The sequence below is a fragment of the Blennius ocellaris genome (genome assembly GCF_963422515.1).
Source record: "Blennius ocellaris genome assembly, chromosome: 3".
NCBI classification, from domain to species: Eukaryota; Metazoa; Chordata; class Actinopteri; order Blenniiformes; family Blenniidae; genus Blennius; species Blennius ocellaris.
In genome coordinates, this window is record NC_137652.1 from 14,539,076 (window position 1) to 14,553,113 (window position 14,038).

At 43.3% G+C, this 14,038-nt stretch overlaps 2 protein-coding genes across 3 annotated transcripts in view; both read left to right on the forward strand.

Moving 5' to 3' along the window:
- The window catches only part of mast1a (microtubule associated serine/threonine kinase 1a), a gene marked incomplete at its 5' end in the record, with an annotated part of 91,529 nt that extends 87,534 nt beyond the window's left edge, over nucleotides 1-3,995 (forward strand). Inside the window, one exon of the mRNA XM_080520216.1 lies at nucleotides 131-3,995. Within this exon, the coding sequence (XP_080376342.1) occupies nucleotides 131-1,833 (1,703 nt within the window). The 3' untranslated portion in view covers nucleotides 1,834-3,995. The remainder of the gene's footprint in view (nucleotides 1-130) is intronic.
- A 1,944-nt stretch (nucleotides 3,996-5,939) lies between these two features.
- atg4da (autophagy related 4D, cysteine peptidase a) lies at nucleotides 5,940-13,573 on the forward strand. 2 transcript variants are annotated; one of them, XM_080520941.1, is made up of 11 exons: nucleotides 5,940-6,248; nucleotides 7,812-8,079; nucleotides 8,183-8,266; nucleotides 8,559-8,732; nucleotides 9,145-9,490; nucleotides 9,856-9,920; nucleotides 10,050-10,201; nucleotides 10,317-10,395; nucleotides 11,005-11,081; nucleotides 11,281-11,400; nucleotides 12,264-13,573. In XM_080520941.1, exons 2-11 carry the CDS (start codon nucleotides 7,863-7,865, stop codon nucleotides 12,441-12,443), a joined length of 1,494 nt encoding a protein of 497 aa, XP_080377067.1. In that variant the 5' UTR covers nucleotides 5,940-6,248; nucleotides 7,812-7,862; the 3' UTR covers nucleotides 12,444-13,573. The 2 variants fall into 2 exon arrangements, with proteins under 2 accessions (XP_080377067.1, XP_080377066.1); XM_080520940.1 differs by lacking the exon at nucleotides 10,317-10,395.
- Nucleotides 13,574-14,038: the final 465 nt, after the last annotated feature.

Consider the following 14,038-nt stretch of genomic DNA (forward strand, 5'->3'; position numbering starts at 1 on the left):
ATCAGATTCACACAGCATGTAGCCTGGGATGTGAGCTTTTAAAGTCAAAATGCATTTTACTTTTAAATTGAATGTGCACCATTTTCTCAGGGATTCTTTCCATCTTTATTCATCTTCTTCTTCTCTTTAGGTGCTTCGTCCCAGAGCAGCTCTCCAGCCTCCAGCACTCCAAACTCCCCCGCTCCCTCTCAGCACATGAGGCCCAGCTCCCTGCATGGTCTCTCCCCAAAGCTTCACCGCCAGTATCGCTCTGCACGATGCAAATCAGCTGGTAACATCCCCCTGTCCCCGCTGGCACACACGCCATCCCCCACCCAGTCCTCTCCTCCACCTCTGCCTGGCCACACCATCGGAAGCTCCAACACCACCCAGTCCTTTCCTGCCAAGCTCCACTCCTCCCCGCCTGTCGTCCGTCCCAGGCCGAAAAGTGCAGAGCCCCCGCGGTCGCCTCTTCTCAAGCGGGTGCAGTCGGCAGAGAAACTGGGCTCGCCTCTGACTCAATCCAGCTCTACAGGGGGGCTGGGGGGTCCGCTGAGGAAGCACAGCCTGGAGGTGCAGCACTCAGAGTACCGCAAGGACGCCTTCCTCTGTGAGCTCGGGCTCCAGAGTCTGCTGGAGACAGAAGGGGAGAACCTGCCTCCTAATCCTCCACCCCTGCCCTCATCCTCGACTCTCCCCGAAACCGGCGTGTTGAAACCTGTGAGGAGACTTGGGAGACAGGAGTCACCGCTGAGCAGGGAAACACTTTTGGCCGGGAGGGAAAGGGAGGAGAGGGAGAGAGGAAGAGAGAGGGAAAAAGACAGAGAGACGGAGAGCGGTGCGAGTCGATTTGGAGCAACAGCCTCGCAGTCATCTTTAGCAAGAAAACCTCTCTCATCTGATCTGCCCTTAAACACACAAGGCCGAATGAGTGCAGAAACCACTAAAGCTATAACACCCAGCACCGCCACCAAAGTAACAGGAAGTTTAGGTGCTCAAAAGGGACCCGAGAAAATGTCCCATAGTCAGGCAGACATACCTCCGAAACACATAGACTCCATGGCTGCAAAAAGTGTGTTATCTAAAAGTAAAGATGCACAAGGGCAGCAGCTGGGGACCAAAATTGAACCAAAGCAGGATGCAGAAAACCGAGGCAGGTCTGCTTTATCCAGTGCCACTTTCAACAAGAACTCTGCTTCTGCTGCAGATAAATCTGTTGGCATCAACACAGGACTGAGTGGAGGTCCTCTGGGTCTCAACAAATCCTTTAAACCATCAGGTATGAGCGACAGCCTAAGAAAGGCTGACAGCAATGATTCAAGGACTCCGGACCTCGGCTCCAAAAGCCCCAAACTCCCCACTCGGGTCCTTGCTCCTGTCGTGCCTCCGCATGGGCAGCCGCTCTCACTGGGAAAGGTGAGACAAGGACTCGGCCCCGTTAACTGCTACCGGGGCACCCTCGACTGGGAGGACAAATGCCGCCTGGAGGTGGTGGAGGAGCATTCGCCCTCTCCCTCGCCGTCCCCAACTGCGGTCACCCCCTCCCTCTGCGGACCTTCACTCTGTAAGTCGCGGCCCGTCTCCCCCGGCGACAAGACGAGCTTCGTCAGCCAGCTGACCACCGTGGCCAAAAATGTTCTCGGGCCAATCAAGCTTGGCTCTCAGGAGGGGGCCAAGAGCAAAGAGCAGCAGACTAAGGCAGCAGAAGAGAAACAAGGAGGCACAGCGGGGAAGTCTGACACTCCTGCTGGCGGTCGAGTGGCCGCCGGGGCTGCAGTGGTGACCCAGAGTCCTGTCGGTTCACCACTGGAGAAAGCTGCAACGGGTAGCAGCAGCAGCCCGCCAAAAATGTGACCCTCTCGGGTCCCTGAATGGGACTTCACTGGAAAAGTAAGAAAAAGAAGAAGATGCCTTTTTTGAAAGAACAATGCAACAGAAGACAAGCACTTAAAAACAATGTACATTCCAGTTTCAGAGTATATAAAATGTTATTTATTAATTCCAATCATTTACTGACTCGAACTTAAAAGCAGGAGTGAAAAAAAACTACTGTAAAGGTGCATTAATAACTGTTGATTTTCTATTATAAATAATTTAATAAGAAGACTCTCAATGTAACGTGATACACTTTATCAGATGTATATGTGTGGGTCTATGTGAACGCATGTCATATGGTATGTACTGTATATATTAAGTACAAGAAGGTCAAAAAGTGCTTTACCGATCAAAACATGCTGAATACTGTGAAGACCAAATCAGTCGCTGTCTTATCTCTCTGCGAGCCCTTTCTTCTTTTTACAGCTTCTTAATTGGGCCAGTGATGTGGTAAAGCCGTAACAATTGTCTCAAGCAACACAAAAGTCTCCAGTGAATTGGAAGCAAGTGGATGAAGCTGAAGGACGAAGTTCCGTGGTCGGCAGAGCAGGTGAACCGTTTGTGGACGTCAGTGCGCAATGACGAGCTGTTTGTCGCAGGAGTGAGCGTGTGACCTCTCTGGGCCTAATTCAGATGGTTCTTGAAGGCAGTGTCCTGCTGCAGAGAAAAGCGGGACTGACAGCTCAGGCTCAGTGCTTATCTACACTTTGCAGGACTGCCACCACAGCCCTTTTTTTACCCGCCACCCCCACCCCCCCACCAAGGACCAACTGCAGCCACATGCACAAACACACTCATATTGCCGCAGGAGTCAGCAGCTGATTCTCATGCATTTAAATCCATACTCCCGTGGTTCACGTGTTCGGACACAAGTGTGCTTATGAGCAGGCAGGTTAAGACAGTTGTGAGCATTTATCTGTCTTTCATAGAGATCCTCACACTCTGTATGATTGACTGAGCGAAGGTCATGACTGATGGCATCCAGAAATAAGTAATTAGGATCCATTAACAGGAAAAAGGTCCTCCCCTGCTTGAACAACAGATCACCCAGGTATCAATGCTTTCATAAGCAGGTGAAGACCTACGGACATGTTAGAAGCACATATACAGTTTAATCCATGTGTTGTTTTGAGCCAAAAGTAGGAAAAGCAGTCAGTCGTGGATGTAGCATATCCAAATTTATTTGTTGAAGGGCTTTAAAGCTACAGTAGAGTTTGTGCATATATAAAGAGTGAACTCGTTATTGTAAAAACAAGGTAATTTACAGTATAATCAGAATAATGGTGTAGTTAGGTGCTTATGGTTAGGTAGGTAGGATTGATGATTGCAATGCGCAAACTTTGCTGTGTAACGTACTCATAAAGGTGTTTGCATCAATCGTCTCAGCAGAGAGCTAAGAAATGTTCACTGGACTAAACAGTTTAAGTTTTTTCTCACTGCTCATAATTAGTTCCTTAGTGTTCATAACTTACTAAATATCCGATGTACATAAACTTATGCAAATTATTTATAGCTGTGAGTGAATTAGAGGAAGGGAGCTCAACAATTTTTCATCCAGAGTTATTGGGTCTGTTCCAGGTTGAATAAATGTGAAAGGAAATTAAATTCACACATCAACAGCATTTGCATTTTACAGCAAGGACAGATTTGAAGCTCTGAAGTCTGTTTGAAAGGGGCCTTTTATGTTTGCTGTCTTCTGTTACATGTGTCACATAATACATATGTTCATATTACATTTTTCCAGAGAAATATTTATGTTAACCCTACAGTTACAGTCACCACTCCGAGGAGCAAACTTGAGCTTCAGGCTGCTGTGAACGCTCAGTTTGGCATTTCCCATATGGTTATCCATATTATATCAGGCAGTGAGGCTGATGTTAAATTCCAAACATGCAGTGTTAACTGTTGGGCGGCTCAGCCCTGTTAGAAAACAGGCTTGACAATGGCCTTCAAATGACAAGGCCTTCAAGAGTCAGTCGAAATTGTTTTCTGGTTTTCTGACACATTCCCTTGGGAGCTCTTAAATGGATCAGTATAAAGTCATTATTGACGGATAGGGGTTTTTTTGTTGCTATTTTTTAAAGATGCATTTCACAGTCTGAAATTTGAAGTTGAAAGTGGACCTCGAGTAGCTGGTATATTCTGGATAGCAGATATTTCTTGCTAAATGTCATTTATGCAGCTTTTGCCCTTGATAGTGTTTCACTGGGTTTTTCAATGTACAGTTTTACCTGGGAGCTGGGTTTTTGTTTTGCTTTTTCTTTAAGGGGGTGGGGGGTGATGCTTTGTTTTTTTGGGGTTTTTTTAAGTCAGGAGCTGGAAAAATTTGATCTTTCCTAAAAAAAAAAAAAAAAAACCTGGACTTCTGTATACAATGTGCCCTCACATTCAAACAGCAGCCAGTTATTATTATTATTATTTTAATTCGTTATAGTACTCTACTGCCCCCCAGTGGTGTTGAATATGGAGTGTTGGACAACCTTGAATCTGTTGCATTGAAAGTTCAGGCCACACATTTTGCAGAATGGACGTTACTAGCCATAGGGTTACTGAATATGCATTTATATGTCAGATGACAAATTATTTGCAGTAATAGTCAAATGTTTCAACAAAACTTGAAACTTTTTTTTGTTTGTTTTATTGTCTTCACGTGACTGTTAATTCTATCTTTGGTAATAGGGATTACATTTTTGATTATACTGTTATATGTATTATATTGAAAGGAAGGAGTCATTTTATATCTTGGTATAATAATAAAGGTGTCATCAGGTCAACTCTAATCACCAGATTAAAAAAAAAAAATACACCTATAAAATTATACAGCTGGTCTGTCCATTTTCAGACCTTTTTCCAAACTGCTTTGTCTCTACTAGTGTTCCATGTTTGAAACTTTTTTTTGTGATTGACAGAGAGAAATGCACTTTATTTGAAAAAACATTTCATTTGATGCTATTGTTTGTATTGTTACTATCTTGTAAACTGATATGGATTACTAAAAAAGAATACCACAAATGTCCAAGTATAAAAACATTCCACATTTCTCTGTTCACTGCGGTTGTATTTCGTTGTTCCACTGGAGCATTTTTGTTTGTGATGTGGTTCAAATGCAGACACCTGAAGTGCAGTAAAATGAATAAAATTCAGAGATTTGTTCCGAAATTTGCCTTGTCTTTTTTAAAACTATTTACAATGAGTGTACTTTTTATTCAAGCATTATTTTTTTTTCATATTTCAACATCAATCCATTCATCTCCTTTCCCTGCCATGTCTTAGTCAGGGTCACGGGAATCATTGAAGGCTAATTTTAAGTAATTTATCATCCTAATGTACACATCTTGGGCTTTAGGATGAAACCTGAGTACTTGGAAAAAAAGATAAGCAAAGGGAAAACATCAGAGCTCCACAGTATATATCATACTTTAGTTCAAGAGATCTCTGAAGACTGACAACTGTTGATACAATTGTTTCTATGCACTGTGTATCCATGCTCTTAATCTAATATAATCTGAATCTTAAGCAATTAGGATTCAGAAAAATATTGATGCAAGTCACGAAGAAAGGCATAAAAAGGACAATAAATAGAGTATGAGCTTTATTAATAAAAAATGTAAAAAAAAGTCAAGTCTATTGTTAATTGGAAAGCCTTTGCTAATAATAATGTATTAAGGCCTGGTTTATAAGAGGTGCCTGTGTGCCTGCAGTCCTCAAGTTGTTAGACAGGAGAACAAGGATTGTCGTTTCAAAGAACAAATCACACAGACATAAACGCAATCTGCTTATATGCTGGTATTTATCGCAAACACCATATTGCAATATGGGATGTTCACCTAATATCATGCAGCCTTAGAAAGCATCTAAACGTGTCTCTGGATTAGACCTTCGTTCTGAACTATCGCGTTGTTTGCGACCCAGGTGAGAGATTGCATAACCGTAAGAGTTACAATCAGCCAATAGGGCATAGCCGATGGCCATTATCTGAATTTTGACCAATCAGCTTTCCCATAGTGATTTTTTTTCTAGCCAATCACGGAACACCAGGAAAGGACAACAGGAAGTAACTAAGCTCTGCTGTCAGAGGGAGATGCTAAAAGCAACGGAAAAGACAGCTATCGTGGAGGCTTATCTCCGCACAGTGCGTTGATATTAATTTCTTTGTGAAATTCTGGGAGGCGTACCAAGCCGGGAGGAGCTTATTTGTGCGGTGAAGTAGGTCAAATCTGCGAGCAGCCCGGTTTAAAAGTCATCGAGGTGACACCGGGGCTAAAGTTAGCTTGTCCGGCTCGCTGTGTGACTCCAGTCCTGACGGTCCGGCGTTATTAAGACGGTGGGAATCTCCTCCGAAATGAGGCAAAATACGACAGCACTGCGACTACATTGACACGCCTTCGCTTCTGGTACGTACCTTCTGGATTCTGCAAGTTTATTTTAGTTCAATATGCAATAAAAGGGTGTGTTGCACGCGTGAATGCGCTTTAACAAGTGAGAATGGTGATCTGAAATTGAGCTGACATGTTCAAAGATCTCTCTCTCTCTCTCGCACACGCACACGCACACACACACACTGCCTTTGTCGTGACAAATGTTCCGAGCTTTATCGACTCTAAAGAATAAATTACGGTCAGAAAGAAAGACTGAAAGAGCCTGACATACCGGTTGTCAAATGTTAGTCACATGACGTGTGTTGTTCTCTCACTCTGTCTGACTACACACTGTGTGTGTGTGTGTGTGTGTGTGTGTGTGTGTGTGTGTGTGTGTGTGTGTGTGTGTGTGTGTGTGTGTGTGTGTGTGTGTGTGTGTGTGTGTGTGTGTGTGTGTGTGTGTGTTCCCTTTTGAAACCACTAATCATCAGTTTCAGTGCAGACTGAACGAATCACTGTATTCTCCGTCAGTGTTTTCACGCATTGTGAAATCAGTAGTTCTAAACGGATCACTCCACTAAGACACCGGCTGTGTGAAGTTTGCTCACACTTTTTTCAGGAAGTGGGGACTTGAGTTTGGCTTGCAGATGTAAGAAGTCAACCCTATCACAGAAACTTGCAGTTTATTTCATGAGGTTTTAACAAAGAGTTAAAAAGTCACATTTCATTTGACCATCGGAGACACTTATCTGAGGAAGCCACAGCTTTGGCTTTAAAACTTTTTTATTTGGTCTCCACTATCAATATTACAAACAACTGATCAAGACATTTGATTATACATGTCAATAATTACTTTCCGAGTTTCAGTCCAGATGCTAATAATCCCCACTGTTGACTGTAGCTTTAAAGGAGGGAGGGACAGGCAATCTTGATGAGGTAAAACACTTTGATATCAATATTTGAATATTGCACAATGACCAGGTGGCAGTATGTTGTGGTAGGAGTGTCACCTGTTAAGGTTTGCATTTTTTTTCTGTGTTTCAGTGAGTTTATTTCCTAACATCTGGTTTCGTTTGTCAACACAGTGACACGCTCGTATGATGTTGTGTCGTTTGTCTCATTTTTGATTCATAAAGTGTCCCAAAGTTAGTGTTATTGTTTTTCTGTTAGGCTTTGACCGCTGCCCTTCCCTTCGCCCAGTGTTGGTCTCTAACGTCACTGAAGCGTTAACCAGCAGTTCAAGGATTGATGCAGGATGAATATTCATGAGACAAAGCTCCCTGTGCAAAGTGCAAAGAGATCAATCATTGTGTGTGCTTTACACCGAACCTTCTCCACAGTCATTCAAATCTAATCAGATTTGTCTTAAAAGTATGGTGCAGTCTCTTGCTGCACCATTGGTTTCTACGCCAAGAAGGTTCAGGGGGGGGGGGGTCAAACACTCATTCACAAAAGAAGTATCGGGAAGAAAAAAGTCAACGTGGCTTAAAGAAGTGTGCGGCGTTGAAGTGTGTCATAGTGTTAGGGTCAAGAATGAAAATGTATTTTAACTGTTCTTTCCTGTCTTTGCCCCCCCCCCCCCCCCCCCCCCCCCATCAGTTTTGGGTTGCAATGAGAAGTACCCGAGTCCAGCTCTGAGGGCTCAGTGATATGAACTCGGTGTCTCCCAGTGCGGTGCAGTACGTCGGGGGAGTGATGCAGGACGAGCTGGTGGAGAGCCGGAGGCCGCAGCCTCTGGAGCGGCAGGGCAGTTTCGGTTTCCGGCTGCCTCAAACTTCAGATGGCGGCAGAGAGGCGGCCGAAGAGCCAGATGAGATGGACAAACTTAAAGCCAAGCTGATGTCGGCGTGGAATAACGTCAAATATGGTTTGTAGTCGGTGATGACGAATAAGAACTGTGGAGTACAAGAAGAATTGCGGCTTTTGCAGATTCTTTGACCACCTTCAGTTTTCCCGTTCTGGCTCTGCAGGTTGGACAGTGAAGTCTAAGACCTCCTTCAATAAGATTTCCCCTGTCATCGTCCTGGGACACTCTTATTTGCTGAACAGTGAAGGTGAGCTCCAGCTGGTACTTGCTGTATTCCTCGTGAAAAAGTGAAACGTCAAGACGAGCAGGTGTTGAGGGGAACAACTGTGGTACAGACACTCTTTCCTTTGTGAGAGCTTATTTGGATTAAAATAAAACTGAGCACTGAGCGGAAAATGGACTGGTTCCCTTTTCTTCGATTTCAAGCCGACTCGTCAATGAAACTTGAGTATTGTCATTTTAACTAAACGGCACAAATGAGAACCTACTTCGGTAAACTAAATATAAAAGTTATTTTTGTTTCTCCCCTTCTGTCTCAGATGAGGTGGAGCGGTTTCGTCTGGCGTTTGTGTCCAGAATCTGGCTCACCTACAGGCGGGAGTTCCCTCAACTGGAGGGTTCCACCTGGACCACTGACTGCGGCTGGGGCTGCATGCTGCGCAGCGGGCAGATGCTGCTGGCGCAGGGGCTCCTGGTCCACTTAATGCCCAGAGGTTTGTGTCTGCATTTCTTGCACGCATGCTTCTCTTTTGTGTACAGTCAAATGTTAGATAGCTGGGATGAGATTACGAAGAGGGGCAGCGCCGTCTCGCGGTGAGGATGAGCTTGTTGCTTAAACAAATCTGGATATTTTCATCAAGCAATGCCCTCATGTATTTCTCACTAATACTCCAGTTCTTGTCTTTTTGGTGTGAGTCTTTACATAGTCCGGCATGGTTTTGACTGCTTCTATCTTCTATTTATTTTTTTTCTGTTACTTTTATTTACACATTTATGCTGTATTATTTTTTTGTTATTGTTATTTTACTAACTTTTCTGTTTGGCTAACATTTAAATACCTGCTGTTCAAGTATATCCCGCCTTCTCTCAACTTTTAAATGTGAGCCTTTTTTGTATTTGGTCTAGACTGGGCGTGGCCAGATGCTCAGCAGCTAACTGACGTGGACTTTGAGGTGTTTCGACCACGATCTCCAGCCCGTGCTGGGGGGGTCCCCATCCCCTCCTTTGGATCGATACGAGCACCAAACACTCCAGAGAAGTCGCACGGTCAGGCACCGAAAACCATTCAAAAGAAAAGGCCCGAGTCTGTAAAGGACAGGCAGGCAGAGCCCGTTCACTCCAAGCTGCTCACCTGGTTTGGAGATCAGCCCCCGGCGCCTTTTGGTGTTCACCAGCTGGTGGAAATTGGCAAAGGTTCAGGAAAGAAGGCTGGTGACTGGTACGGCCCCTCCATAGTGGCTCACATACTACGGTAAGGGCTTCTTGCTTACTGAGGATGTAGTTCTCGGGGGGGGGGGGGGCTGGTTTTGCAGAAAGCATTTCGATTGATGGATAATTCAAGCATTCAGCAGCCCCACATACAACACAACAACACAACACTTCTAATTTTAAAACCTTTAGAAATTCTCTGTGTTTTACAAGTTGATATACAGCATTTACATGTCAGGGCACAGTGATCTAATGTGGAAAAACCAGCTGTAGTAAACTACATAAGGTGCACAGACATTCCACAATCATGATGACTTCCCGACCACACAGTTATGAGTTACACATTTCATTTGTAAAGTTCTCACATATTTTCCCGCTTTCTTTTTTTTTTTTTTTTTTTTCTGCCAGGAAAGCGATGGCTAAAACCTCAGTGATTCAAAACCTGACAGTTTATGTGGCTCAGGACTGCACGGGTAAGATTTCTGTATGGAGTATTTGTGCAGCACAGTCATTCATTTTGAGTGTTCACATTAATTAGTAGTCATTTCGTCGGTCCAGTGTGTAGTTTCACACATTTCTGTCCTGAATGTCTCCCCCCCCAGTGTACAAAGAGGATGTGGCACGTCTGTGTGACGCGTCACTAGGTCAAAGTCCTGCTGATCCGTCGAGCCCCGGCTGGAAGTCTGTGATCATTCTGGTGCCGGTCCGCCTGGGAGGGGAGGCCCTCAACCCGTCATACATCGAATGTGTCAAGGTTCGTGGTTCTCTATGTTCACAGCCTCTTAATCATCCAACCCCCTGTGAGCTCTAGACTAACGTTTCTTTCGGAATACAAACAATTTAAAATGGAAACATCCGGTTCGTTTTAGAACATCCTGAAACTGGATTGTTGTATTGGAATAATTGGAGGGAAGCCGAAGCATTCACTCTACTTCGTCGGCTTCCAAGGTAAGAAAAGACATTTCCTTGTTCTCGGATGAATTACAGGAAGAAAAGGTTCCTTGATGGGTTTTTTTTCTTTTTTGAACCGATCAATCAGCTGTGAGGCAGAATAAGTAACATTCTGTTCTTGTGCACTAGCACATTATATTGTTAAAACCACAATCGTCTGTCCCGAGATAACAGAAAACACGTCAATGGTTGTGGTAGATTTTGTGCTTAAAGGAGGAGAAACCTGCATAAAACCAGTCTGCAAAGCAAACATTTCTCAAAGTCAACCTACAGCTAATGGATGATTTAGTTTTTTCTTCCTCCTGGAACAATGATTCTCTAAATGGGCCTGAAAAAGGAATCAACTTTAGAGAACAAAACCTGATTACGTTGTTTGTTTTTAAGTGAGAGTATTTTTGTTTAAAAAAAAAAAAAAAAACACAAAACATTTCAAAACGAGGACTGTTTTGTTATTGAAGAAAAATGTCACTTCTTAGCTTCTGCTGCGATTTCTTCCAGGGATTTTGCTTCTAATATATATATCTAATATAGGGGATGATGGCATCACAGAGCCACTGGATGAATTAATTATATACCTTAAATGTTCAATTCCTCCTTCCCTTACAGATGAGCAGCTGTTGTATCTGGACCCTCACTACTGCCAGCCGGTGGTGGACGTGTCTCAACTCAACTTCTCACTGGAGGTTTGTTGTCGTTCCAAATGTCTGATTACGTTTTTCACTCCTCCTATTAGGACTCTTGTCTCTGTCCTCCGTCCTTACACAAGTTCAGCAAGGCGACCTTCACACTCAGTAGTAATCTGACTATGTTTTGTCCATCATGCCCACCTGACAATGTTAAATGTTCACTATACAACCTGAATCTCCTTTTGTCATCCTGCAGTCTTTCCACTGCAGCTCTCCTAAAAAGATGCCCTTTACTCGCATGGACCCCAGCTGCACCATTGGTTTCTACGCCAAGAATAAGAAGGACTTTGAGTCGCTTTGCTCTGCTGTTAGCACGGTGAGTCTTTACAACCTCAAGTCCCAAAATGGAGCAGAAACAAATGTGTGGGCTTGTCTTATTTTCAGCTTTGTCACAACAACTGCAATAGATCCTCCGAAACGACAAGGACATGTTAATTGTGATTTACAGACACCTAGCTGAGTCATCAGGTGCACTTCAATAAACAGTTACTGGCTGGATGTTCTATAAGCCAGCTACAGGTACTTGACATTGTTGTTAACAAGCCATGGAAAGACTTTAAAATGCTGCTGTGGATGGCCGAGGCAAATAGACGCCGCCAGACAAGCAGGAAGCCTGTGAAGAATGAGTTCAGGACTCTGGGAACTGTAGGCTGCATACAAAACCTTTTTTAACAAGGGAATATTTGACAATTTGGACAAAATTGCACTGTAAAGTGTGTTTGTGTCCGTGCATTAGTCCAGGCATAATATGCTGCAATTTTAACATGAGATAAGATGGTCAACTGATCAACCAACATCTGATCCGGAAGTAATTGGAAAAAAATATTTTTGCTTTTATGACAAAGAGCCATATTGGCTTTCCTTCATCATCCTTGGTCGAAAATGCGCCTCAAAACTTAAATGCCATGAAGGTGTTAAGTGTTCACTCCATGATTTTTCTCATACTTTTGAACTGATAGTTTTTGTCCTTTTATTTTTTTCTTTATTTAGCAATTTCAATAAAGCTGTGAGGCTGTATTTTAAGACGTATTGTAACAATCTGTGGACTTGCAACAAAAAACAGAATCGATGCGGATTAAAAAATGTTGAGATTTTTCTTCACTTGTCTTTCCTTACATAGATGTTGCATTGTGTTGCTTTTCGACAACATGTTTTAATTTGCCTCTCTCGTCCTCTCAGGCTCTCTCCTCATCAAAAGAGAAGTACCCCATCTTTACCTTTGTTGAAGGCCAAAGTCAGGACTATGGACTTGAGGGTCATGGCAGTAATCCCAGCAGCCCCCCAGCACACATTTTGCCTCCGGGCAAACTGGGCCTCAGTAACAACAGAAGGAGCAGCGACGAGTTTGTCTTTCTCTAGAGTTCATGGGGCGGGGTTGGTGGGGGACGCTCTCCCAGCTCCTGCCTGTAGGGGGCAGCAGTGGACAAGTTATTTCTTCTATAAAAGACAAATCCAGTGATGGTACAGCCGTGAGATTGATGTGACTGTTTGAACTGTGCCCCCCCCCTCCTCTCTCTGGTCGTCCCGGCTGCTGTCTTCACCGCAGCACCACTTGGAATCATAAGCTAGCAGGACTTTATGGCTACCGAGCGGAGCCCTGCTTTACTGCGTTGTGGGTCATACTGATATGGATCGTGGTTTGAAGTGTTTCAAATACTTGGAAGTGTTTGTGATTCAGTTTCAAAAATGAAAGAAGAAGAAAAAAAAAAATCTCGCCTACATGTTCCCTGAGTATACTGGACAGATGGAGTGGGTGGGCTGCCTCATATTGTTCTTTACTTGTATTATATGCCATCTGCTGTACATCTTATTAATTTCACTTTCTAAATTTATTTATCTAGTTCATGAATACTTGTGTTTGTATGCGAGTGAGTGCCAGGTTTGTGTAATTTATTTGTTTTGTCTATAATTGTACAGGGTTGACATCTGTTGTGTTGCAGGAGTCTCAAACAGCCAGAGGTTCACTCCAGGTGTTGTGGTTTTACCTGAATATCACACAGATGACCTGAGGGCCTCTCCTCCACACAACTCCAGCTTTGTCTCATTGTTATTTATAATTAAGAAAATGAAACGCTCCCAGAAATCTCCTGTTACTTCATTCCTGCTGGTTCAAGAATTAATCAGAGTCCCCGGTTGGTTGTTAGAGAAATTATCCTCTCGGCTGGAGGTAGAAGTGTTTCTTTACCGGCGAAGCTGTGTGCTTGTCTCATAAAGCAGAAAAGCAGAGGTAACTGGACGTGTCTTCAAAACATCTTCTCTGGTTAGGCACAGGTTTTAGATTTTATTTTCAGTCATACAACCAAGGCAATAAGACTGACGGGAGCTCAATGGAGTTTTTGCTCATGAAACATTTTGCTGCAGTGTCTGTTTCTCCTTTTCTTTCTTTTTTTTGGTTTCCTTTTTTTTTATACACATAAAAAGATACTACTGCAAGTTGCACTACTACTGTTTGGGTTTACTGGTCTGATTAAACAATCACTGGAATTGCATTTTTCTTGTCTTTTGCTTTGTTGGTGCCGTTTTGTCATGCTCGCTATAATGAGGATGTCGTTTCCTCTGAGGATTATGTCCATTGCGTCTGAGCTGGTTCGGCATTCCAGGATAATTGAAGCACAAGGGGAGCTCACTTTTCCAAGATAAAAAAAAACAAACAATCTTGTCAAGTATGTAGAGATGCAGCGACAAGCTTTTCTTTTTGATCACAGTTGAATGCAATAGTGCTGTTGATTTTGTATGAGTGTGTGTGATTGTCAGTCTTTTTGTGTTTGTCCATCGTGTACCCTGAATTGAAACTGATTTTTTTTACGTTTCAGCCAGACTTGTCAAACAAGCAACTCGAGTGTGACATTGCAAAGTTTAGAAATGACAGACAAAAAACGGCAAAGATCTTGTATTTCATAATTCTTATGTGATTCTCTGGGGATCATATTGTGCGTTGAGAAAAAAATAGTTAT